This window comes from Harpegnathos saltator, unplaced genomic scaffold (assembly GCF_003227715.2).
Source record: "Harpegnathos saltator strain DR-91 unplaced genomic scaffold, Hsal_v8.6 scaffold677, whole genome shotgun sequence".
NCBI classification, from domain to species: Eukaryota; Metazoa; Arthropoda; class Insecta; order Hymenoptera; family Formicidae; genus Harpegnathos; species Harpegnathos saltator.
Genome location: NW_020230512.1, coordinates 475791 through 503370, shown reverse-complemented (window position 1 = coordinate 503370; position 27580 = coordinate 475791). Strand labels below are relative to the sequence as shown.

Here is a 27580-nt window from a genome sequence, read left to right as displayed (position 1 = left end):
TTTTATATTTATTGTTATATATTTTAGTATTGGATAATTATATAAGTTCGTGTTCGATTTAAAAATACACTTCATTTGGTTATATTTTAAAGAATGTAATTTTATTAATCAATTATATAGTCTCCATTCTTTTCTACAGTTGTTTTCCAACGATTTACAAGCTTGTTGATTCCATTTTTGAAGAAGTGATTGCCGAAGCTAACGCCTATTTTGAAACCAAAGATCGTTCTACACGGCTGGCATAGAAAAGTTAGGAAAGCGTAGGAATGAATGTATCGCTCTTGAAGGAAACTATGTTGATGAATAAAGAAGAATTTTGGCAAACAAATGTTGTTTTAGTAGTTAGTCCAGGGACTTATTGATCGATGTGTTATGTAAATATCCACGTTTACAAACATTTCATCTTATTTTAAAATCATCACTTGTACAATATAAAAATTTGTCTATCTTCTTACATAAAAATAAAATTTTAATATTACTCACGCTTCAGCTCGTCACGTAAACAAAATATACACAATTCGTTATATAGTCATCCGTCAATTTTTTCCTATGAACTGTCTTATTATTTCTCACAGTAAATTGGGGGCGAGCATTTATGTGCACGCATGCGTATATATCCATATACACACACGCGTTAGCGTATATAAGAATATATAGAAGATATAAAATTATTGCGAATACATGTTCAGGGATAAAACTACCATTTAAAAGGAGCTAGAAACATATTTCTATAAAAAGATTTGCTTTGGGATATTTACTACATGCAGACATTGTGTGTGTGTGTGTTTGTGTGCGCATTTAAGCGTATATATGGTTCAGAGCGTATGTTGAGCGTGTATATGTGGGTATAAACAAACTGTTCCCTCGCGTTCTTTGTATACTTTCTCCACTCGACTCGACAGCTTGTTTGTCTTTTGCTTTTTTAGAAATTTTGCAAAAATGCTCTCGATATCTGTTCATTTTATTCGAGTGGAACCGGATCAGAATGTCTCTCCTCCATATAACTGTGTAAAAACTGCCGCTGGATGAATACCGTGCTGTAAACTTCGCAGATGTAGAGTTATCCAAGTATATACGTATACAGTGCTCCAGTATAATTCTTCTGCTATTATACATCTTATTGCGGACAGGACACACAATTGTCGTTTCAGCATATATCTGTAAATGATGAAATAAACTTTACTTACAAGGAAAGGGTTCTTCACGGATTTTGATGGGCTTTGAATATGTTGTAGAGCAACAAGAAATTAGACACGTATTTTTTATCTCAAGATTCAGAAGATGAAACAACCCCTAAAAGAAACTAACATTTTAATTTTTTGCGAATAACTTCTAAAGTACGAGGTATATGAAAAAATATTTCCTATAAAAGTTTTACAGTACTTTATACTATTTGCAACGGTATATTCGGATTTTTCAAGTGTCAAAATTTTCTACCTCCAGTCCCTATCTTTTTAATTTTGCAAAATTAAAAAATTTCATGAGGACAAAATTTAAGGAGCATTTGATGCCGAATCTATCCATATATAATAATACAATATGGTCATGATTAATTTTCAGAAAAACGAGACGATATCATTGTATTATGGGCGCCGCGCTGTAAATAGGTGTGGTATTATTCCTTTCAGTTGCACTGTACTCAATAACTGTCTCTTATGCATATTTCCTCATACATACAATATTGTTGCGCTCACTCTCACACTCGCGCTTGCACTCAAGTAAATGAAAACATTCGCGTAACAAATATGAAGTACTTTACTATTCACAGCACAGCTCACTCAAGCTTTTTACAGGAATAATTCTCTGATCTAATTCTCGCATCTGTCCTCGATGACTGCTTGCCGGCAACTCTCTGTCAGCTGTTGCTGTTTTCTTCTTATCGATTTTCCGTCGTCCAGACAATCTTCGTTCAGTTGTCAAAATCAGCATCAGATGCCTAAGGCTCGCGAACAACGGACGTTGCCACAAACTTTGTGGCTCGGACACAATATGCAAGAAAATTAATTTTAATGATACAATATGCAACTTATTACACGAAATAAAAAGATTAGATAGAAGAACGTGCATATACAGGGTGGAACATTTAAGTTCATAATGCAAAATATTTCAAAAACGAAACGTTAGAGAAAGAAATGTTTTAAATAAAAGTTGTATGGATTAAAGGGGAAGCTACAATGGTGTCCTTGGTCCAATGGTTTGACTTTGAAACATATATTTTAGGTCAGTTAAAGGTCAATTTAATTTTTTTAAGTAGAAAGCCCAATTTTTTATTATTTTTTCTTTTTCTACTAATTAATTTCAATAACTTTTATTTGAAACATTTTTTTACTTGCCTAATATTTTTTTAGATATTTAGGGAAAACTTGATAACTTGAAAACTTGAAACTTTAAGATTCACCGATAAAAAATACATGTGTACTAGTTTTTATTATTCTAAAATATATTCAAAGCCCGTCAAAATTGGTCAAAACAGTTCCGACTCTTTCTTTATTAGTATAGCCTTGCCACAAATTGAATTTCTAGATTTCTCCGCACATTCCTGTGCTTTCCGCGCTTTAAAAAACTAGAGTTTACTTGAACATATTTTCGGTACTAGTAGGTGTCTTTGGAAAGGTCATATTTTACCTGTTTCTCCAGTTCTTGCTCGAGTTTGAATTTCTTGTAGCAGCCTTCCTTGTTACGCACGTAGTAGTAATTGTCCATGTGCTTTGATGCAACGTGATATTTCAAATGTTCTTTCTCGTTAGATATGTAATTGCAATCGTTGCAGTTGAATATGCGATGTCCGTGATCCTTTTAGAGATGGTGTTTCAACTCTCTCTTTCTAGCGAAACATTAGTTGCAGATTTTGCACTATTGAGGCATACTTACGCGATTTTCAATGCTGCTCTCTGTTTTGAAATGTTTGCCCCACGGATTGCTTTCAGAAGACTGCCTCGTGTCCGCACTTTTGCTTTTCTTCTGGTTGATAGGACGTTGTATATATGTCTCTTCAGATCCGCCTATTATTTATACATTCTGTTATAGACAGGCTCAGTACACATTTAGTCATAATTGTCCGTGTGATTTCGTACAATATGTCTTCGCAAGTTATTCTATTTGTTAAATACGTAATTAACCATGGCTGCAGTTGCATTTGGGTTGTTTGTAGAGAGCTAGGAGGTATTTTTTCCACTTTTGCTTAGAAACAGAGATTCCGTTGCAGGTTTTGCATTTCTGAGGCATACTTATGGGCTCTTCAATGCTGGGGCTTCTTCTGAAATGTTTGCCATACAGGTCGCTCTCTGAGGACGGCCTTGAGTCCTCAATATTGCTTTTCTTTTCTTCGTCAGAGTGAACGCGTCGTACGTATTGTATTAGCTACTCCTGATCTTTTCTCACCCAGTTACAGCCAGTCTCACTATATACTTAGTTTTTATTATCCATGTGCTGTCTTATAAAGTGCCTTCGCATGCTGTACAGTTTGTTGGTTTCATAATTGCATGTTTCTTTTTCACATATGTGCACGTAACGTTGGTGAACATTCATTGAGTGATCTATCAACATATGCTTATTATGGAAAATTTGACCACAGATTCTGCATTGTCTAGAAACTTTGTACGTTTCAATTTTCCTTGTGCTGAGAAGTTCGCCGTATGGATTATTTTCTGAGGACGGTCCCGGCTCTGCATTACTGCTTTCCTTCTTATTCTTATGGTGACAAGTCATTATATGATACTCCAAACTATAAATATTCTTATAATTCTTGTTACAACCGGGTTCAGTACACACGTAGTCGCTACTGATCGGACGTTTTCTTATGTGTGTTTTCTCGTGTCTTTTTAAGTCGCTTTTACGGTTGGTTTCGTAGTTGCAATATTTACATCTATGGATGCAACGTTGGTGGATCTTCTCGTAGTGATCTATCAACTCAGGTTTTTTGCGAAAGATTTGTTTGCAATTGTCGCATTGTTTTGGAATTTTGTTGTATTTGTTAATGTTGCTCCCCTTGGTGGGAGGTTCACCGCACGGATCACTCTCGGAAGACGGTCCTGGCTGCATAACATTGCTTCCTTCTTGTTGGTTAAATTGAAGATATCGTAGTTGGCCCATCACATCTTCCTGCAAATTATATACAAAGTTACAGCCTTACCAAGGACATGTGGAAATGTCCTTGCGCTTTCGTATAACGTAATTTTGCAAGATACCATATCGCTGCTTTCATAGTTGTAACTGCTGGATGTATTTGTGCCACGTTCGACCTTGCCGAGATGTCGCTCTGTCATATCTATTTTCAGACAGAAGTTCTGTTTGCAGATATTACGTCGATAAAATACACTTATGCACTTTTCAATGCTGCTCCCTTTTTTAACGTTTGTCGCCTTGTGAGTGTCCCGTTTTCTCTCTGTCCATTCTCTCCCAATTGAGATTCTGATCTTTTTCAATTTGCTTGCCGCAATAGTTTGCCCGCGTAACCGCACAGCTTTATTTTTCTTCGTGGTTCGACTAATTACTGATACCTGAAAGAACTGATAACTAGCAAGTTTTGATGTGTACTCTATATGTTCGACGGACGACTGTTTGAAATTATTGGTACTTACTTGATATCGACAATATTCGAAAGCGAGATATATCAAGCAAACAGTAAAGGTCACGTCAAGACGACTGCGAATAGAGTTTGAACACTTTCTTCATGGAATGGAGGGAAACACATGAAGTAACCGTCGCGAGTTCCAATCACGTACTTACACGCGGTGGTCGGTTATAATAAGACTCACATTTATACGCGATTATCGAATATGCGTTCTTTGGGCACAGAACCATCGGAGAATAATTTGCGAAACGAGTTGTTTACATTCAGGTAGGTGGAAATATTCAAAAAGAATATAACTCTTTGATATATTCTTATTTGACCTCTGGTTCGGACAGTAACGACAAGCATGCTCATATCATAAGTGAGTTTAGACTCTACGTACCGCTCGGATATAAAATCTCATAAACACCGACACAGATTTTTTATCCGCTATTCATTGCGCAAAGGATTACGGATTTAACGATATGTGTCATAGATCAAATCAAGTGATAGATCGATTTTTGCGGAGAAAAACGTTTAACACACTGTTGAGTTTTTGCGAGAATTACAAACAGTACATAAATGATATCCCTGCCTTATAAACACCAGTAACAAACCTAATACATCAACCGTTATATTAAGCTTCTGATATTCCTAATTTTCCAATAAATTATAGGTCTTAATTTTTCAATAAATTATAAAAATCTAATACCATGTTATATATTCTTACTCAATAACAAATATATACGTTGCAATAACAATTAGATTATTGAATGAGCAGATGCAACATTAATGTAAAGTGCCCGACAGTTCATGTTACTCGACCACTTAGTATAAGTGTACACAATTATATACGTACATATATCCCTAACGGAGAAAAAACTTGTTTCACAAATACGATGGAAGTAAAAATGTGTTTACTTCTCTAGAAATTCTCTAGAAATTCCATATAATAATTAAATAAATTTATCTTTTTTCTTTTACAGAATTAATTTTCCAAAACGATATACGTAATTATATAGGTCCAATCTATTATTACATCTAAGACTAAATGTATAATGAAATAGACGCATCAGTTATATGCAATTAGGGCACTAAAGTATCGAATTATAGTAACATTATATGAATAAGGTAATATATAAGTCACTAATAAAATAATTTAACATAATATAATATAATAGTAAAAAACGCATAATATATCTGCATATTCTTATATATATCACGCTATTATTATATCACGCCATGTTTACCAGCAATATTAAATTGATAATATTATTGAGTAACAGTATATATAATGCAAACGTACATATAAAAGTCAATATGCATATTACCAAAAAATATATATATTACATATATATTTTTTTTGATTATATCGTAGTCAAAGAACAAACTAGTACAGTAAAATTATATCAATGTCACAATTTCTTGATAAATGATGTAACTATAATTTGCAAGATGTATTATATTACATTTGCATTCTTTTATATTGTTACATCGTTAAATGCAATCATCATTGATGTAATATTACTGTTATAATTTATGTTTAGTGGAATATGCAAATATACACGTTTACGAACATTTTATCTTACTTTGAAAACATCACTCGTACAATACAAAATTTGTCTATCTTATTACGTAAAAATAAAATTTTTATATTATGATCAGCTGGTCATCTAAGCAAAATATACACAACATTCATCATATAGTCCGCCAATTCTTCCTTATGTACTACCTCATTATTTCACACAGCAAATTGGGGGGGAGCATTTATGTACATGCATGCGTATATATTCACACACACTATATATAAGAATATATAGAAGATATAGAATTATTGCGAATACATGTCTAGGGATAAAACTACCATTTAAAAGGTGCTAAAAACATATTTGAACAAAAAGATTTGCTTTGGGATATTTACTACGCGCGAAAATTGTGTGCGGGTGTGTATATGTTTGTGTGGGGGTTTAAGCGTATGTGTGGTTTAGAGCATATGTTGAATATGTGTATGTGTGTATGTGGGTATGAACAAATCGAGCACAAACTGTTTCCTAGCGTTCTTTGTATACTTTATCTACTTGACTCGACAGCTTGTTTGTCTCTTGCTTTTTTAGAAATTTTGCAAAAATGTTCCCAGTATTTGCTCATTTATTCGATTGGAACCAGATCAGAATGTCTGTTCTCCATAACTACGTAAAGACTGCCACCAGATGAATCCCGTGTTGTAGACTTTGCAGATGTAGGCTTTTTCTACCGTAGTATAACTTATCCATGTATATACGTATACAGTGCTCCAGTATAGTTCTTCTGCTGTTATACATCTTATTGCAAACAGGACAAACAATTCGTCGTCTCAGCATATATCTGTAAATGATGAAATAAACTTTATTTACAAGGAAGATGACGGAACTGTCCCTCACCGATTTTGATGGGCTTCAAATATGTCAAAGAGCAGCAGCATATTAGACACGTATTTTTTTATTGGCGTATCTTAAGGTTTAGAGGGTGAAACAACCCCTAAAAAAACTAACATTTCATTTTTTTTGCGAATATCTTCTAAAATACGAGGTATATGAAAAAATATTTCCTATAAAAGTTTTACAGTACTTTATACTTTATACTATTTCAACGGTATATTCAGATTTTTCAAACGTGTGAAAATTTTCAACCTCCCGCCCCTATCTTAATTTTGCAAAATTAAAAAATTTCATAAAGTCAAAAATTAAAGAGCATTCGATGCCGACTCCATCCATGTATAGTAATACAATATGGTCATGATTAATTTTTAGAAAACCGAGATGATATCATCGTGCTATAGGCGCTGCGCTGTAGGTAGATGTGATGTTATTTCTTTTCAGTTGTGCTGTACTCAATAACTGTCTCTTATATTTCCTCATACATACAATATGCAAAAGAATTAATTTTAATGATACAATATGCAACTTATTACATGAAATCAAAATATTAGATAGATGAACGTGCGTATACAGGTATGGACAATTTAAGTTCATAATGCAAAATATCTTAAAAACAAAACGTTGGAGAAAGAAATGTTTTAAATAAAAGTTATATGGTTTAAAAAGGGGGACATACAATGATGTCCTCAGTTTGACTTTGAAACGTGTATTTAGGTCAATTAAAGGTCAACTTAATTTTTTTAAATAGAAAGCCTAATCTTTTATTATATCTTCTTTTTCTACCAATTAATTTTAACAACTTTTGTCTGTAACATTTTTTTATTTGCCTAATATTTTTTAAGATATTTAGGGAAAACTTGATAACTTTTTCAACATTTTTTAACTTACGATATCTCGCTAATCATTTTTCGAAGGAAAAAATGGAGAAAAATTAGACTTTTTTATTTTATTTTATCTCAAGAATATATTGTTACAATAGTGCCTTTACTTTTGTTAATTTATCGATCTTTGGAAATTTCAAAATCATCAAATTAAGTGCAAATAGTATAAAATACTGTAAAACTTTTGTGCGGCACATTTTTTCATATACCTCGCATTTTACAAGATATTCGCAAAAAATTAAAATATTGGTTTTTTTTAGGGGTTGTTTCACGCACACTTCTAAAGTTTGAAATTCGCCGGTAAAAAGAATACATGTGTAATAGTTCTCATTGCTCTGCAATATATTCAAAGCCCGTCAAAATCCGTGAGGAACAATTCCGACCCTTTCTTTGTTAGTATAGCCTTGCCACAAATTGAATCTCTGGATTTCTCCGCACGTTCCTGTGCTTTCCGCGCTTTAAAAAATTAGAGTTTACTTGAGTATATTTTCGGTACTAGTAGGTGTTTTTGGAAAGGTCATATTTTACCTCTTTCTTCAGTTCCTCCTCGAGTTTGAATTTCTTGTAGCAGCTTTCCTCCTCACGCACGTAGTCATAATTGTCCATGTGCTTTCATGCAACGTGATATTTCAAATGCTTATTCTCGTTAGATATGTAATTGCAATCGTTGCAGTTGAACATGCGATGTCCGTGATCCTTTTAGAGATGGTGTTTCAACTCTCTCTTTCTAGCGAAACATTAGTTGCAGATTTTGCACTGTTGAGGCACATTTACGCGCTTTTCAATGCTGCTCCCTCTTTTGGAATGTTTGCCGCATGGTCGTTCTCGGAAGACTGCCCCAAGTCCTTATTTTTGCTTTTCTTCTGGTTGATACGACGATTGTATGTGCGTCTTCAGATCCGCCTACTATTTATACTTCCATAGACAGGCTCAGTACACACTTAGTCATAATTGTCCGTGTGATTTCGTGCAATGTGTCTTTGCAAGTTATTCTCCTTGTTAAATACGTAGTTAACCATGGCTGCAGTTGCATATGGATTGTTTGTAAAGATCTATTTGTAAAGAAGTATTTTTTCCAACTGTTGCTTAGAAGGAGACATTCTGTTGCAGATTTTGCATTTATGAGGCATATTTATGGGCTTTTCAATGCTGGGTCTTCTTCTGAAATGCCGCTCTCTGAAGACGGCCCTAGGTCCTCAATACTGCTTTTCTTTTATTTGTCAGGGTCGAATGCGTCGTCTTGTTTTATTTGTCAGGGTGAACGTGTTGTCGTAGCTACTCCTGATCTTTTCTCACCCAGTTACAGCCAGTCTCACTACATACTTAGTTTTCATTATTCATGTGCTTCATTGTAAAATGCCTTTGCATGGTTTGCATGTAGTTGGTTTCGTAATTACATGTTTCCTCTTGACATATGTGAACACAACGTTGGTGAACCTCCATTGAGTGTTTTACTAATATTTTCTTATTACGGAAAATTTGACCACAGATTCTGCATTGTCCAGAAACTTTGTACTTTTCATTTTTCGTTCTGCTGAAAAGTTCGCCGTATAGATTACTCTCTGAGGACAGTCCCGGTCCCGCATTATTGCTTTTCATCTTATTTTTATAATAATTAATCATTATATGATATTTCATAGCATACTTATTCTTATATATCTTGTTACAGCCGGGCTCAGTACACTTGTAGCCGCCGCTATTGGTCGAATTTCTTATGTGTGTTTCCTCGTGTGTTTTTAAGTTTCTCTTATATATGGTTTTGTGGTTGCAATATTTACATTTGTGGAAGCGATGTTTGTGGTCCTTCTCGTAGTGATCATTCAATTCATGTTTGTCGTGAAAGTTTTGTTTGCAAATTTTGCATTGTTTCGGAATTTTGAAGTAATTTGTAGTACCGCTCTCCTTGGTGGAATGTTTGCCGCACAAATTACTCTTCAAGGACGGTCCTGGCTGCGTAATATTGGTTCCTTCTTGTTTGTTAGGATGAAGACGTTGTATGTGGCTCTTCAGCGACATATCAACCTGCAAATTATAAACAAAGTTACAGCCTTACTAAGGACACGTGTAAATGTCCTTGTGCTTTCGTATAATATAATTTTGCAAGGTTACCAAATCGCTGCTTTCATAGTTGTAACTGCTGGATTTATCTATGCCACGTTCGACCTCGTCGAGATGTCGCTTTGTCATATCCATCTTCAGACAGAAGTTCTGTTTGCAGATATTACATTGATAAAATACACTTATACACTTTTCAATTCTGCTCCCTTTTTTAACGTTTGTCGCATGGACCGCCCTCTAAAGACTGTTCCGGTTTCTCTTTATCGATTCACTATTTATTGAGATTCTGTTCTTTTCAATTTGCTTGGTGCAGTAATTTGTCTGCGTAACCGCAAAACTTTATTTCTTTTCTTTGACTAATTCCTGATATCTGAAAGAGACACGTTTCGATATGTATTCTGTGTGTTCGACGAGCGACTGTTTGAAATTATTGGTATCACATGATATCGACAATATCCGAAAGCGAGATATATCAGGCAAACAGAAAAGGTCACGTCAAGACTACTGCGAATAGAGTTTGAACACTTTCTTCATGAAGGAAACACATGAAGTAACCGTCGCGAGTCCCAATCACGTACTTACGCGCGGTGGTCGGTTATGATAAGAATCAAAGTACGTCATAGTTGTTGAGCGAGCGCTTTCTGGTCGCAGAACCATCGAAGAGCAATTTGTTTGAAAAAACGAACTATTTACATTGCTCAGATAGATAGAATATTCAAAAGGAATATAACTCATTTATGTATTTTTATTTTAAATTTATTGTTATATATTTTAATATTGGATTGTTGCAGAAATTCGTGTTCGATTTAAAAATAAACTTCAATTGGTTAAATTTTAAAGAATACATTTTTATTAATCAATTATTTAGTCTCCATTCTTTTCGACAATTGTTATATACTTTCTACTCAAGAGGTATCCGGAATCAGGCAATATAACACAAAATATTCAATTGTTCAAGTAAGTTTATTTTGTCTTCAAAATAGTTCTTATTCTGTACTATATACATATGTTAGCGCTTAATCCAATTTTCAAAATACTTTTCGTAAGCCGATTTTGTCGTATTAATATTGTTACATAATGTGTCACATGAAATTCTACAATTTTTGTATGAAATATTGTTTTATAAAATGCTTTGTTTTTAAGATATTTATTCGTTTCAGAACTTTTGGGACACTTTGTATATTATATTGCTCGTTTATAAAAAATAATTATTACATATATACAGGGTTCTCAAAAAGTCCGAAAACACTAAAATATTTCGAAAACAATAAAACAAAGTTTTTGAGAAAAAGGTTTCCAACAAAAGTTTTAGAGTTTAAAATTATCTATATACTGATCTCATCAGTTTGACCTTGGGTAGAGTCAATAAAGTCAGAGCAAGGTCACCTTGAATTTTTCAAATGGAACATCCTCCTTTTTTTGCATATTTTTGTGACGTATTTCAAGAGCTTTACAAAACACTGTAACAAAGTATTTTTTGTTAAGTACGTCTCGAATTATGAAGCTTCAATTTACAGTACCGTCGACATTAGCATTACCCAAAGTGTACCGCGTGGAGGTTGCTGTGGCGTACACATTTACCGAATTCATTCTTCGTTGTTCTTTCGCTTAATATAAACGCACCTTTATACCAGGCGGCAAACGAGCAGTGTGAAAATAGAATCGCGTGCGTGCCAATCCGTAACACGCAATATTTTCGTAGTTTCCCCCCGGCGCACACGCACTTTGGCGCGTAACCGCAAGATGCACGCACGTTTACGTGCGTGCTCGCATCGGCTAGCAAAGCCGCAAACGTACAGCGCTGTCGCGATGTGGTGAGTTTGCAGCTTGCACGAGCGCAAAGTCGTGATGCATTAACGCCTTGGTAATCAACGCTTTCAACTGCGATTTGATCATCATCACTGCGCCCGAGCTTACCGGGAATCCCTTTCTTCGACGAACACTCCACCGGGTGTCCTTATGGCGAAGCTCGCTGCTAATGAAAATGTGAGCACCGTGCTCTGTCGCGAACGTAAAGGCATAAATCCGTATTCGTGCGCGGTACTTCGTACACGCAGTGTTTCCGGAAATTTTCGTTAAACGTTTTCTAGCCTCATGCCGTTACCAAACGTACCAGCCTAACACAGGCGACGCCAGAACTATTCATGCCACAGGTGGGCCACAGGTGAGCCAGCATTCATATGGGTGGGCCATATTTATTATACAGTGTGTACAAAACATACCGGGACAGTGAAATATCACAAAAGCTAAGCATTTTAGAAAAAAATTTTTCAAATAAAAATTATAGAGTTTTAAAAGATCTATTTACTAACATTATGAGTTTGACCTTGGGTGGCGTCGTCAAAGTCAGGACAAAGTCATTTTGAATTTTTTAAACGGGACTCCCTATTTTTATTACATATTCCTATAGCCCTTCTTCAGACCTTTTCAAAGCACTATAACTTTTTTACTTTGAGTAAGTCGTTTCGAAGTTATCGAGCTTTTTATGATAGGAAGTCTAGCCAGCGGCTGGAGCAATTTCGTGACTTATATTTCAGATACATGTAATATTAAAGTAATACTAAAGTACTAAATTTATAACAGCATTAAAATTCACGTTTGAATTATTTCAAATCAATTGCAATGAATTTGACTTGAAGTAGAATATATTACTTGTACACGATACGCGTTGTTTCATACGAAACAGATAAATTATATTTTTTACTGCTTTTTCTTTCTTTAATTGAATTATCGATTTTGTTATTAATTTGTTGAGTTTGTTATTAATTAATATAAATTTCTGTTTATTGGATAAATCGTTTTGTTTCCTAGCTTATTCGTTAGACTTTACTTTTTCTTTTAGAGATTAACATTATTTTCAAACGCTTTTGTAAAGATCTTGCTTTGGTTGGCTGGATATTTTATCATAAAAAGCTCGATAACTTCGAAACTGTTTACTCAAAGTAGAAAAAATTATAGTGCTTTGAAAAGGTCTGAAGAAGGGCTACAAGAATATGCGATAAAAAATTGGAAGTGCCATTTAAAAAATTCAAGGTGATCTTGTCCTGACCTTGGCGATGCTACCCAAGATCAAACTCATAATATCAGTAAGTAGATCTTTTGAAACATTACATTATTTTAATGTTTTTAACCGTTGTGTTTTGTCTCTGGGAGTAATTAACTATGAAGTTATATAGAATTTAAAATTAATTGTACAATTTTAATTATAAAAATAACTTCATATAAAAAGAACTGGAAACTTTGACAGAATAGAACAGCATAATAATTATATTATATAATTATGTTAAAATATAATTATATAATATAATATTATGTTAAAATATAATTATATAATTATATAATTATGTTAAAATTTCCCAAAATTTCAAAATGGGCCAAAAGGTAGGCCAGCGTATTTTTAGGTGGGACTCACCCAAGCTCATTCTTGGCGCCACCGTTGCAGCCGAAATATAGCAAAGAGCAACTCGTGAAGAACATGTCTCACAAACGAGACTTCGTTTTTCTTTTCAAGTTCCGCAGGAGCTTACTTGTACCGGCGGAAATTTTGCCAGGCGATAAAACAGACGCTTAGCGAAAATTACGTGCAATTGTACAAGCGGATGTATGCACGGCATTCGCGTAACTCCCACGGCTTACGAGCGGTGATTCGGTGGTTCATGCAGCGACAAAATTTACAGATTAGCGCAGGGATTTAACGTGCATCGCACGCGCGGCTGTTGCCTCCCTTACCAACCGAGTTCTCTTCTATTCTCGTACATTTTTCTCATTCGATGGATCATCGAGTTCCTTCTTTTTTTCTTTCCGTTTTCGATCCTATCTCCCTTCTTGTTCTCGCGTTATTGCGGATAACGCTGACCAAGTTAAAATCAATAGATGGAAACGTTGATCGTTTCTAAAGAGAGATGCGTCTTCTCGTTTGGCGGTAACGAACAATTAGTATTAACCGCGCTGGTCAATGCCGCTTTATGAGGCTGCACATCGCGTGTCAAAATGTGTTAATTTGCATCGTCCGAAAATCAGATTTACGCAGTTATCAGATAACATTGACGCTAACTATAACTAACGGCGCCATTTAGTCGCACATATACACCTCGCGTTCAGTCTCGTAGCAATCATCATTTGCGCATGATTACTTGCGTCCTGGAACGAATGCGTTGTTCATAGTCTAGCCTGCTCGAACGAACGGGCGTTATCTCGCTAACCGCAGAAACGAAATCGTTGTTAGAGTGTCTCCGGCATTTTTACAACGAAGCGTCCACTAAAGTCTAAGTAAGTGTCTGTGGTGTTTTGTTGAACGACAATCAAAGGAGACGAATGGTTATCGCGATAGAATTTTAATCGCGTTCATATCGCGCCATCGAGCGACATGTGAACAAAAAACCAATGTTAAATCCACCATTGCTCAAATTCGCGGAATTAAAGTGTTTAGGATGGATTTTCAGGGTATGAAAATATCCTGAAGATATCTCAGGACATCCTAGATATATTGAGAATTATCCTGAGGATGTTTTGCGCTGTCTGGATAATTGGCCTATAGTTCCGCGAAGTTCGGCAATATTGAACACCGAATATACCATAGAAATGTCCTGAAAGGATATCTCAGAATATTTAGGATAATCCTGGGATATTTTCAGGATATTTAATTGTATTATTGTAAATATTTTAAATGAGAATTTTATGTGTATATTTAACCTCATTAATTATAGTGCAACATTAGAAATAATTTCAGAATATTTAATATTGTATTTAATAAAACAAATTTCCCATAAATATCCACTGCATATTCATTAGTCTCAAATAACATAAGAACCCAGACAGCTGAAAAATGTCTCCAGGATAAACAATAGAAATATAGCCTACTGAATTTGCTGGTTCCGAGTTGTGTCGAGATATGTGTGTACTTTCTATCTTCTCCGTTTAAATTATAAATATAAAGAAAAGAAAATATTCGACTCGATCTTAAAATGGATTCAGTAAATTGAATACATTAATAGCTCGATCTTTTTTTAGATTCAAAAGATTTTAGAATTCTAAATGATTAAAATTTAAAGAGATTCAAAAATTTTTTATTTCTGGAAATGAAATTGAACTATTAATGTATTCAATTTGCCAATTTCGATTTAGAATCAAGTGCCTTTTTTCGTTATATTTAGAATTTAAATAGAAAGGACTCGATATAATTTGTAGTCAGCAAATTCAATGCATTATGTTTTTTTCTTTTTCCTTTAGACGCTTATCTGGAAATATCCATAACATATCTTGTAAAAGTCCTCAGGACATCCGACAGGATGTCTTCTAGATGTCTTAAAAGCTACTACTGCTAATATTCAGTTATCATTTTTTTTTCTTCAGGACATTCAAAGTATATATTGAGATAAAATTTGGATATCCAATGCAATGTTCGTTTTGAGTGTCCTCAAGATTTCCAGAGGATGTCATTTTGCTATATTGCGTTACGTTATCGATTTCCCACGAGAACTTTATCGCGTGCTGCTATAATGGACATTAGAAGGCATTAGAGGTATTTGGTCTATAAATATGCATGAAAGGTGAGACACCTCACCGATTTTTATTTTTCATTTTTAAATATGCTGTAAAGATTAAAAGCCATTCGAGTAATTTTTTATATTCTATCTAGCACTATCTAGCATCTTATATAGCATCTTTATATAGCATCTTTATATAGCATCTATATAGGGCTCGCTTGTAATTTCCGAGATGTTCGAATTTTAAATATTAGAAGGTAGAAATGAAATGTGGAAGATCTCTCTTCGAAAAACACTTTAATATTTTTTTATTAATTTTTATCTTACTAAATTCTTAGTGAATTCAAAAGAACTTAAACTCGCGCAGAGGTCTTTACTTATCTTTACAATATTTTCATTTCTAATATGTAATAAGCTCATGAATTTAGTAAGCCGAAAGGTTATAATAAAAATTTAACAAGATATAAATCAATAAAAAAGATATTAGTGTTTATCGCAGATTAAGGATATCTTCTAAGCTTCACTTTTACTTTCCAATACTTCAAAGTCGAATATTTCGGAAACTACAAAAAAGATTCATATATGCAGTACTGGACAAAATACTCGTAAATATCTTCGTTTACAAAAATTTTATCTTACTTTAAAAACGTGTACATACGCATGCACGCGCGCGTATGTAAGAATATATATAAAATATAAAATTATTGCGGATATATGTCCAGGAATAAAACCGCAATTTAAGAAAAGTTAAAAATATAATTCTACAAAAAGGTTCGCTTTAAGGTGTTTACTAAGCGCGGACATTGTGTGTCATGCGCGTATGCGTGTTTAAGCGTATGTATAATTCAGCGCGTATGTTGAGTGTGTGTAGGTATAAACAAACTGCTTATAAACAAATTAAGCACAAATTGTTTCCTCGCGCCCTTCTTATACTTTCTCTATTCCATTCCACAGCCTGTTTACCTCTTGTTTTCCCAGAACTTTCGCAAAACTGCTTTCGATATCGACAGACTTTATACGATTCGAGGTGACACGGAATATATCTTCTCTATGTAACTGCGTCAAGTCATCGTAAATAATAGGTTTCTGGCTTATTCTCGACTTTTCTACAAGTTCTTGTTGTGTTTGTGACGTATTTTCATTCAGTAGATTTTGTAACTCGTCTTCAAACTATTTCGGTTCACCGAATTTCGGGGCGTGGTTGGTTGTGAAGATCAAAATCACCACTTCGAAAATGTTTAAACCAGCTTTCGCACGTGCGATCGGTCACAACATTTTCATAAGCGGCACAAATCATTTTGGCTGCTTCAAAAACGTTTCTGCTTAAATAAAATGCGAAATGCATGGCGTGTCGAATACGTTCTTTGTTGATAGCCATCGTGCTGATTATTTGAAGTACATCAAACTGTATGTCATTTCGAAAAATTAAATGTCGATATTTTAAAACCGCAAAAGTGCGGAAGATATTTCAGTTTCAAGTTTTGCTCTGAATTATGTAAATTTCATCGGGGAGAATTAACTGTTAGACCTAATATTTAACGAAAAATGTCGATGAGTTACTTTTTATGCGTTACTTTTTATTTACCGACATTTGCAACAACCAACATTCAGTCACTGCAGCGAGACAATAGTATTCGCGAGAGGGAGGGGGGAGAGAGAGAGGGAGGAAGGAGCGCACGGTATAATAATTATATCGTGTTGTACGAAAATATGGTGATAAATTTCGGCCGATGTTGGTACAACGAAGATTAGATCACGGGCTCCCCTCCCTACCATCGCGATGATCGCGAACGTGCGTTTATGAAATAAACATAACTTTATCCGGCATGTATATATACGCAGACAGCGAGCGGGATGAAAAGCGTTTGCTTTTAATAAGATTTTATAGTCGCATCGGCGATTGGCAGAAAGCCCAGCAACTTTCCCGTTCGTGTGTTTGTTATCCCGCTGTTATCGTCGCCATTAACCCTTTGAAGCACGTATTTTTCAGAAAATTCGAATTACATGAAAATTTATATACGGGAGTTTCTGAGATTGCTGATAACGAATCCGTTCTCAGATTTTCAAAATTCAAGATGGCGGATTCAAGATGGCGGCCACAAATATGAAAAATCGCGATAATTTCGATGATATCGGTGATTCCTAATCAACGACTTTGAAAGCTAACCAAAGTACAATTTCAGCTAATCATATAAATATTTTATGATCTGCCATCTTGGAAAATAAATTTTAGAATTTGGACCTCAGATTCGTAATCAGCGAGCTCAAAAACTAATCAGAGTACAATTTTAACTAATTTTATGTACATTTTATGACCCGCCATCTGGAAGCCGCCATCTTGGAAAATGAATTTTAGAATTTGGACCTCAGATTCGTAATTAGCGACCCCAAAAACTAATCAGAGTACAATTTTACCTAATTTAATAAAAATTCTATGATCCGCCATCTTGAATCCGCCATCTTGGAAAATTAATTTTGGAATTTGGACCTCAGATTCGTAATCAGCTACCCAAAAAACTCCCAAATCTTGATTTTGAGCAGATAATTCACTCATAGTTCGTGGAAAATGATTTTTTTCTGTAAAAATGTATTTTTCACACTTTGTTTATTTATAATAAATGGACAACTTATGTAAAACACTTTTCAACCTTTCATGTATAGTCCCATATCATATAAAAAGCTAAAAAACGCAAAAAAACCGACAAGAATCCCTCAAATATAAAATATTTCATGAAAATGTGAGAATAAATAGGTGGTAAGTATATTTATTACTATACCTCAAAGGGTTAATAACGCCGACTGCACCATCGCACGCTCTCCCTCTCCCCTTCTTTTTCTCTATCCCTCTCTCTCTCCCTCTCTCTTTCCGATCCCGTCGCTCTCGTTGCTTCCTCCCCTTCCTCTCTTCTGTAATATCAGTTGCTCGCTGCAGCACATTGTACCGCGACAATGCGTCGGCGGAAAGTATTACCGGCTACATGGCCCGCAAGCATTGAAAGTTTCCTTCGCCGACGTTCGACGGATCGGAAATGATACAACGAGCGGCCGACGACTGAAACTCCAGTTTGCAGCTTCGCCGCGACGGCGACGCGTTTCTTTCACGCGTGCGCACGCGCGCGAGACGAGCACGGCTTCAAACGAGGAGACTTGGAATCACCGATGATGTGTGCTCGTCTCACCGATCTACTTCTTGATTAGCAATCCGTCGTCGCTTGAACGAAAGAGCTCCGCGGGCGATGGACGATGTAATGCGCGGTATCGGAATTTCTCAATTCGCATAATCTTACAAAATTGCGCGCAATCGACGAGTGACGTCAGTGCCGTTCGCGAACATACGGCGACGGTTGATGGAACATCGGCGATTCCTCGGGAATAACATGCATTATTTTCGCGTGGATGAATGGAACACATTCGGTTACGTGGAGAAACACTTTTGCCTGTGACGACTTCTTATCTGTCAGGCGGAGTAGCGGCAGTCGCCGGAGGGTTGCGAGGATGCTGACGGATCCAGGAGCGCGAATCGTACGAATCGGTAGAAGAGGAAAATCGATGACCCGGCCTGTTTTTAATGCCAGGTCCATCGGGCAAATAATATTCCGGAGAGATGAAACTGACGGAAAGGTCAGTGCGCGGGTTCGGTTCGACGAGCGATCTTTTCGAGCGGGTTTTCACGTCAGGAATATGTTATTACGCGCTGGAGCTACGTAGGCCCGCCGACTTTTCGAGCATACGCTGTAGCTCGTTAACGAGAAATTCTCATCCTCGCGAATTATCCCGGCACCATGGTCGATCCTCACGATAAATTTTACGCCGTATCTCTGCGCGTTTACGGCGTGTTCGAGCGTAGGCGCTCGAAAAATGAACGTCGAGTAAATTACATGCCAGACATCGCGCGTCTGTGACGCTCGTTTTTGTATATCAGCGAGGTAAAGCGTCGGAAATTAAGAGAGGCGATAGCCAAGTACGTCTCTAATAATACTTCCTCGCGATTAAATCTTTTTCTCCCTCGGCGTCGCCCAAGTAATTGTATGTTCTCTTATAAGATAGAACTTGTCTCTTCCGAGAGGGAAGGTTCTTTCAGGAAATTTTTTCGAGCGAAGCTTTTAAGTAAAGTTAAACAGCAAGTTCTAAACGTTCTAACGTCCGAGAGTACTGCGAGTGATTCTTCTATCTAGATATATCTCGGCGTTTCTATTTTTGCGTGAGCTCTCTCTCCTTTTCTCACCTTTCTCCCTTTCTCCTGTTACAGCCGCTACTTCGTTGCACGAACTTTTGACCCTATTATATATATTGTTTGTTTTTTATTACATATATTATATATGTTATATAACACATATAATAAAAAATAATATACAATAAGTGTATTTTAATATAATAATAATATAATAAATATATTTTATTACATGTATTATATGTATTATATATATTATATATATTATATTATATTTTATAATATAATTATACGTATGGGGAGTATGCAAACATTTTCATCGTTTTTAAGGCAATAATTTTTTATTAATATTATTATAAATGACGTAATATTTTTAATCAAAATATTTCCCGGGATTATCTACCATTTTTTGCCATCTTTCAAGCAGACGTCACGATAAAAGAAGTTTTTGCTCTTAGAATGATTGAAGTTAGCGATGAATTGTTGTTCCTTCCTCAATATTGCGAAATCGTGTGGCAGAAAGACTGTGCTGCATAGAACGAAGTATCTGAAAATCCGATGGGACAATATCTGGAAAATATACCGGGTGTAGTAGAACTTCCCATTGCAATTCCATTAAAGTTTCCCGGGTCGTCAATGCAACATGGCACCTAGCATTGCAGAAGAATCACTTTCTTTTGCTTTGTCGCAAAATATGGTCATTTCTTGATCAATTGATCATTCGACTGTCTCGGTTGTCGACTGTATAATTCCGTGGTGATAGTTTGAGATAGTTTTAACAGCTCATAATATAGCACCCCTTGCGTGTCCTACCAGATACACAGAAGGACCTTATGACCATGGATATTTTGTTTTGGCTATGACGTAGAGGGTTCTTCAGGATTTACCCACGATCTTTTGCGATTGAAATTGTCATAATAAATCTATTTCTCGTCTCCGGTCACATTTCAAAAAAGACTTGTGTTTGTGTCTATTGAACAAAGAAAGACAAATGATGACTCGGTTGGCAATAGCGTTCTCGAATAATTCATGGGGAACCCATTTTCCCTCCTTCAGAATTTTCCCCATCTCATGTAAGCGTCGAATTACAGTACTCTGATTAACATGTTAACCTTCTCGCAAGTTCTACACTCGATTGAGTCGAATATTCTTCCAACAACACTTCCAAATCATCCGAACTCATCTTTTGTGATCACCTAGTACGCTTCTTGCTTTCGAGTTAAAATCGCTACTTTTAAAACGCCGAAAGCACTTATGACATGAACTTTCAGCTATCGTTCCCTAATCATAATTTTCGCGAACGATTCTGGTTGCTTCGGTAGCTGTTTTGCGCTGGTGAAATAAAAAAAGCACACAATGACGAACGACGTGTTTTATCGATTTTCATCTTTATACGAATACTAACAAAAACGCGTCGCAACTTTCATGTAAATAATTCACAATGCCATCTATACGTGAACGAGATGGAAACTTTTGCTCCTAATATTATATATTTTGACCTCTGATCTATAAAGAAGTACATGCAACTGGCATCAAAACGAGAAAGTCCGGAACAAAGAATAGATCGAACGTTACGCGTTCAGTTTCTCCTCGTTGAACGGTGTATTTTAGTGTATCTCAAGTCATAAGTTCTTCCACAGGTGCGCGAGATCGAGTAAAAAGAACATAGAGGTGTTGTCAATCGAATTACTTTCCCGCGCAGTTTCGTGTTCCAGGGAAAGCTATCCGAGGAAAGCTATTCGATACGCGATGACGCATTCTGACCTTTCGCAGTCGCGTTGCGTTCCCTCACGTTTATTCGCGTGCTTTGTTCTTAAGCTCTCACTCGTCAAGATCAACGTTCCATGCTGCAATCAATATCGGAGCTCATCTAAGCAGCATGTCGGGCAAGTTGCAGAAAAGGTCGTCCTGTTACTCTCGAACACTCGCACACGATGCGACCCAGCTCGCCTTAATGTATACTTCATCGACGCTCTGGCGAAGGTAATCTAGCTGGATGTGGTTTTAACGAGGTCGAAGGTCCGCCTTGTCGCAGCTGCGAGAGAGGACGGAACTTGGGCGAAGGAATTTCACGCGTGAGCAGTAAAGAGAGGGGGAGGGAGACACAGGAAAGAGAAAGAGAAAGAGAGATAGATGATTTCCGTCGACTCGCGATCGTCCGCCGATTGCGGATCTCCATGTGACGGAAGAAACTAAAGAAACCCACACATGTCGTGTTCGTACGCCTATGCAGTGATCGTCAGATTTGGAATCGCGCATTGAGCGAGCAATAGGCCTGTTCGTTTTGTCTGCACTGCTGAACTGGTGCATTAAGTTAAAGTGAGACAAACTTAGGTTTTCTCACTTCAACTTGTTGCACCAGTTCAACAGTGCAGACAAAACGAACAGGCCTAATGTCGCTGGCAGCCGTCGCGATATCGCGACGCGCGTCCGCTTTGTTCCACTGTCTCCTGAAAGAAAAAGAGAGGAAACGAAAACAACATAGAACGAGAGAAACGAGTGATACGGTATAGCGAAGATATACCGTAATAATCAAGATTGAGCAGATTCCCGGTCGCCGGGTTTCCACTCGTCGGGCTGCCACCAAGGGTGAGCCTGGGTGGGCCCTGGCCCACCTAAAAATACGCTGGCCCACCCTTGGTCCACCCTAAAATTTTAGAAAATTTTAGCATAATTATGCTGTCCTATTCGGTCCAAGTTTTCAGCTTTTTTATATGACTTTATAAATATGGCCCACTCATATAAACGCTGGCCCACCTGTGGCCCACCCGTATGAACAATTCTGGCGCCGCCTATGGCTGTCACGTTTGACTCGCGAGTTCTGCAAAAATCTCCCGACCGCGCCTTCCTTCGAGATACAGATTGACATTTAAAATATCTCGGCGCGAGAAAAGAGTTCGCGCACTTTTATTTCCCCCGGCGGTCGCGCTTGTGTGGCGCGTACGGACCGAGCGCGGCTCTCCCTCTCCACTCCTCTCTCTCTCTCTCTCTCTCTCTCTCTCTCCTCTCTCTCTCTCTCGCTCCCTCTTTCTCGTGGCTGTGACCGATGTGCGTCCCGTAGTTTATCCACGCGTTCTTCGCTTCTCTTCGCTGCTTCACTCGACAGTTATTGCCGACATAACCTGCCGGCAAAATGTCGGATGTACATAGCATTCCTCGTTGTAATCTATTGTGCTGGGTGGAAATTTGAACGTCGATTTATGTGTTTGCGCGGCAAACTGGTATATACTTTCGATCAACGGCGATGAATAATTTAATATTTCTCCGTTCTTCGTTTCTCTCTTCGGAAACGCATGATGTTTCTTGAATAAGAAAGCTCCTGGAAAATACACGGTATGAAATAATAATTATCTCTGGCAATTTGTCGCTGAGATCTCGCTGCATAATTGACCAGTCAAATTTACGTACACTCGTATTTCTCTTCTAGACTCACCCTTGCGCGGCAACGATGAAACTTACGCGTGTGAAAACGCTCGTACTCGTCGACATGTTGCTTTTAGCGCCACGAGATAATTGAGGCCAGGTAATACATTTTTGTTTGGTTCTGGACATTTTATTTCGCCGTAGTCTTGTAGTATCATCATTTCCCGTGGATTTTCTAATTGCACATGTTTCAGCGGGGTGAATTCTCGTAACAGCGCCGGATGCATGCGTGTTGTTTTAATCAAGATCGACCGGCGCGTTTCGGAAAGATGTTGCATCGCTCGCTTCATCACGACCGCGTACGATCTACAATTCCATGCTTCGCGCTCATTAGGTTATTAAATGATTAAACAATCGTTATTACGGACGCTTATGCGTGCACACGTCGCGCACACTCAATATCCGATCGTACGCATGTACGCGCACGCAGTGCACATTAGCGGACCCATAAAATGCAGCCGAGTGTTAAATAATTCATGCGGAATTGGTTCCGCTGTACAAAGTTTCAAAGAGCAAATATATCACGAGACGTAGCGAACGCATGATTTTTGCTCCAAACCGAGCGTGAAATTCACCGGCGGATCTTCCGCGATGTATGTTTTTGCGGAAAATTGATCGTAATATATCAGTCGTTATTCGATTCCTCTGCTATCTTTAATAATATAAAATCTAGTAGTTAATTCTTGCCAATTTCCGATAATTTTCAATCTTTGTTTAAAAGTCAATAGGACAAGATTAATCAATGAAATATTCTCCGTTGTTATCGATGACCTTGCGCCATTTATTGGGCATTTACCGAATCCCATTACGATAGAAACTTGGTGGCTTTGAGGTTATAAAATCGTCAAGGAAATTTCGTACGTCGTCAGTTGTCGAAAAATATATATCAGACAATACGAGTTGCATCGACCAAAACAAGTAAAAATCTGATGAAGCCAAATCTGGAGAATACGCCGTGTTCTCAGTGCAAGATGGTTTTCTTTGTGGCCTCTGCTGTAGGCGATTTAGTATTGTCGTGCAGCAGAATGATTTTACAGTGGCCTTATCTAACAAATGGTCTTTTTTCTCAATTACATCGCTGAAACATATTAATTGTTTTTGGTGAATCTTTGCTTTAATAGTTGTACCCGATTCCAAAAGCTCATAGTACAGCACACCCTTCTGATCTCATCATATACAGAAAAGAACCTTTTTTCTGAAACGTTTGGGTTTTACTGTCGACGTTGTCAGCTGATCAAAGTCTATTTATGTTTTTTTTTTGCGTTTAGGGTTCTCATTCATAATTCATTTTCCGTCACCAGTTACGATTTTGTGGAAAAAATCTCTGTTTTGATAAGCGAGGTAACGCATATGGTAAATCGGCGAATTTTGTTGTCAATCTTTAGTTCGTGTGAGATTCATTTCCTTTATTATTTATGTATCTTTCTTATATGATATAAATGATTGTAAATAGCTTTCTGGCTTACTCTCAACTTTTTCGCAAGTTCTTGTTGTGTTTGTGTTGTATTTTTATTCAATAAATTTTGCAATTCCTCGTCTTCAAATTTTTTTAGGAACGTAGTTGGTCGATCAAAATCACCATTTCGAAAACATTCAAACCAGTTTCGGCACATGCGATTGGTCACAGTATTTTCACCGTAAATAGCACAAATCGTTTTGGCTGCTTCAGAAACGTTTTTGTTTAAATGAAATGCGAAATGCATCGCGTATCGAATATGCTCTTTGTTGATAGCCATCGTGAACGTTACTAATTATGAGGTTATGAGCATTAAACGTCAAATCATATGTCATTTTGAAAAGTTAAATATCGACATCTTAAAATCGTAAAAGAGCGGGAGAATATTTCAATTCCAAATTTTGCTCTGAACTATGTAAATTTCATCGGGAAGGATTAACTACTGGACCTAATAATTAAAGTGACGCGTTCTCTCAGGCAAAAATATATATACTTATATTTATCCACCGTATTTTACATATCTTCTAAAATTAAAATTTAATTAAAATAAAAATTAAAATTATAATTAAACCTTTTGAAATTATATGCTTTTACACTCTGCTAGGAGTGGATATTCGAATGTAGCGGGGAGATAATCAACGCGCGAGGCTTGAAATTAGGTCTCGCCTAATTATATTTTTATGACCGCGGTGCGATATTTCACAAACGTTGCTCGCGTCTCATAAATAGAGACATATGAGTTTATATAAGCGCCGCGCGTTGACAGGCTCTTTCGTTGCATGTCGCTGTTATCACGCGATACATGTAATGAAATGATATTTATTCTTTCATGACAATTTCTAACACGCGCGCACTTCCTCTTTTTACGACCGCGAGCGCAGCTAAAGGAGCCGAGAGACATGAAGAAATTAACAGCTCCGTTCTCCTTTTCATTGACCATGAACGGTCCGCGCGGACGTTCAAATATTGACTCGATTCTAACGAATAAGGTAATTTCTAGGCATATCGATGTGTACACCGCGCTCTGATGAAATTCGCGCGCTGTGTGTCTTCATCGATGATACCTCTCGGGCAGAGAGACGCAACTGAGCGTCCTTCCGCGAGACGCGCGTCCAATTTTCATCGTGCGCTCACCGCTTCCTCCTCGGTAAATTTCAGCGACAACATAGACGTTATCGCCATGCTCCGATTCGTGCGCACATTGTTTACCGTTACCGCGTCTCTCGCCGCGTTTAAAAATAATTCGGTGTATTCTCTCAGCCCGGCTCTCAATGTCCGTTAACGACTTCGCCGGTAAAACTCGGACCAACTCCCACTCTCCGTCGCGGTGCTCGCGCTATCCACTCGAGAAACTAAAATGACGGCGAGGTAAACAAACAGATGGCGAGTGCTGCTATCCTGAAATCGACTTCGATCCTTTCAAACCCTCCGCGCGCGCCATTGTCTATTCATCTCGCGCGATCGCGAATTCCATCGCGGACACAGACGAACCGGTGGCCGAATTTCTCCGCTCTCGGTAGCGCGACAATCAATCAAAATCTTCACTCTTCGCAAGCGGAGAGTTCTATGCGCAACTACGAACGCGCGAACGTTCTTGGGCGATAATGAAGCTGGAATCTCGCCGCGACGAGGATATCTTCGTTCGGACATGTAAGTGTGAGAGATAGAGTTCCGCTTCAGCTTGCGCGGAGAAGACAACTCTGTTAACGTAATCTCATTTCCCACTAGCTCGATAGAAGAGTGACCAGGCGGGGAAAATTCGGTTGTAGAAACAGAAAGATTTCCGTAGAAAGCTTCTACTCGGCGAATTTCTCGCGGTTGTCCCGAGCGAATTTCTCGACGAATATTTTCGATCGCTGAAGATATCGTCTCTCGTCACTGACTTTTCATTACCGGTGTTGCTTCGCGGTTGAAGTTTCTTTTCCTGTGTATATGCTTTAGTAACATTTATTAACAGGTTCTCTATATCGGCGGCACCGCAGGAAACTATTCGATTGATATCACTGAATTTTAGTTACGACGACCGAAACTTTCCGTTCAGCAGGAATTAACCGGAAAGGAGGATGTTAAAAAAGTATCGATTTTGGCCCCCAAGGGAAAAGTGAATAAACCTTGATAAATCATTGTTTGAGTCCTCAGATCACAGGGAATAACAATCATTTATCCGACCAGTAGTGGGTCGCAAGAATGGCCTGAATATAGTAAATAATGCTACTAGCCAAAACTTGCAATTACTGATTATTCTAGGCGAATGATATCTCTATATGGTTTCTTATAAGTCGCTTCTATAACGGTAAACAAAAAGAGCAACTTTAAATGATAAAAATAAGGTCATTGTTGTGTACGGCACAAGTAGTCCTATGGAAGCACGCTTGGCGAGTAACACTAAATATTCTCATTAAGTTCTCAATACTTAACATTCAAATGGCTATAACTCCGAACCTATTGAAAACTGGACACATGTTAATTTGACCTTTTTTATTCAAAATGGTCCATACTATAACTTTCTGAAGTATGTAACTTTCCTCCTGAAACACCCATTTTTTGTAGCTAGGTTTTTCTTGAATAACAATAGCCTTTAAAAAGATATTTTTTTTTAATATTGGACACTATTAATAAACATGTTAAATTTTTATAACACGGTATTTTTCCTTGTAAAAGCTTATATGATACTTATATGATACTTATGATACTTATATATCTTAACAGAAGAATAATTTGATAAGTTTTACTTGTAAAAATTATGTTACGTACATAATACATATCTTAAGAAAGGAACTAATTTGAATTTGAGATTTCTAAAGATATTAAGTATACAATGAACTTATATATATATTAAGTTTCTCAGTTGGCGCTACTATTCTAATATATCACTTCTTTTGTACAGTAGAATAGTGTTGTAGAGCTTTATCATATAGTAATAAGGTTTACTTGTAAAAACTTATATACACATATATACCTTAAAAAAATAATTTGAGTTTGAAATTTCTAAAAATAACACAATACGTGTTGCACTTGTACTTGGCGCCTATTTTTTTCCTTTTTCTTTAAAAAGGTAAGTTTTATATAAGTTTTACTTATAATACTATACAACGCCATGTTTACCAGCAATATTAAATTGATAATACTATTGAGT

At 36.9% G+C, this 27580-nt stretch overlaps 3 protein-coding genes across 4 annotated transcripts in view; 1 reads left to right on the top strand and 2 right to left on the bottom strand.

Annotated features, from left to right (window-relative positions):
• LOC105186685 (somatostatin receptor type 2) overlaps positions 1 to 27580 on the top strand; it is a 161428-nt gene that overhangs the window by 70453 nt on the left and 63395 nt on the right. The gene's annotated exons all lie outside the window — the stretch shown is intronic.
• On the bottom strand, positions 490 to 4587 carry LOC105188856 (zinc finger protein 83). The gene is made up of 3 exons (XM_011150530.3): positions 4188 to 4587; positions 2626 to 4101; positions 490 to 1158 (listed from the first exon to the last, which is right to left on the bottom strand). The coding sequence occupies exons 1-2, from the start codon at positions 4263 to 4265 to the stop codon at positions 3409 to 3411; spliced, it is 771 nt and encodes a 256-aa protein (XP_011148832.1). The 5' UTR covers positions 4266 to 4587; the 3' UTR covers positions 490 to 1158; positions 2626 to 3408.
• On the bottom strand, positions 6223 to 10318 carry LOC105188855 (zinc finger protein 665). Of its 2 annotated transcripts, none has more exons than XM_011150529.3 (3): positions 9960 to 10318; positions 8379 to 9872; positions 6223 to 6916 (listed from the first exon to the last, which is right to left on the bottom strand). In XM_011150529.3, exons 1-2 carry the CDS (start codon positions 10041 to 10043, stop codon positions 9174 to 9176), a joined length of 783 nt encoding a protein of 260 aa, XP_011148831.2. In that variant the 5' UTR covers positions 10044 to 10318; the 3' UTR covers positions 6223 to 6916; positions 8379 to 9173. The 2 variants fall into 2 exon arrangements, with proteins under 2 accessions (XP_011148831.2, XP_011148830.2); XM_011150528.3 differs by lacking the exon at positions 6223 to 6916 and adding an exon at positions 8043 to 8306.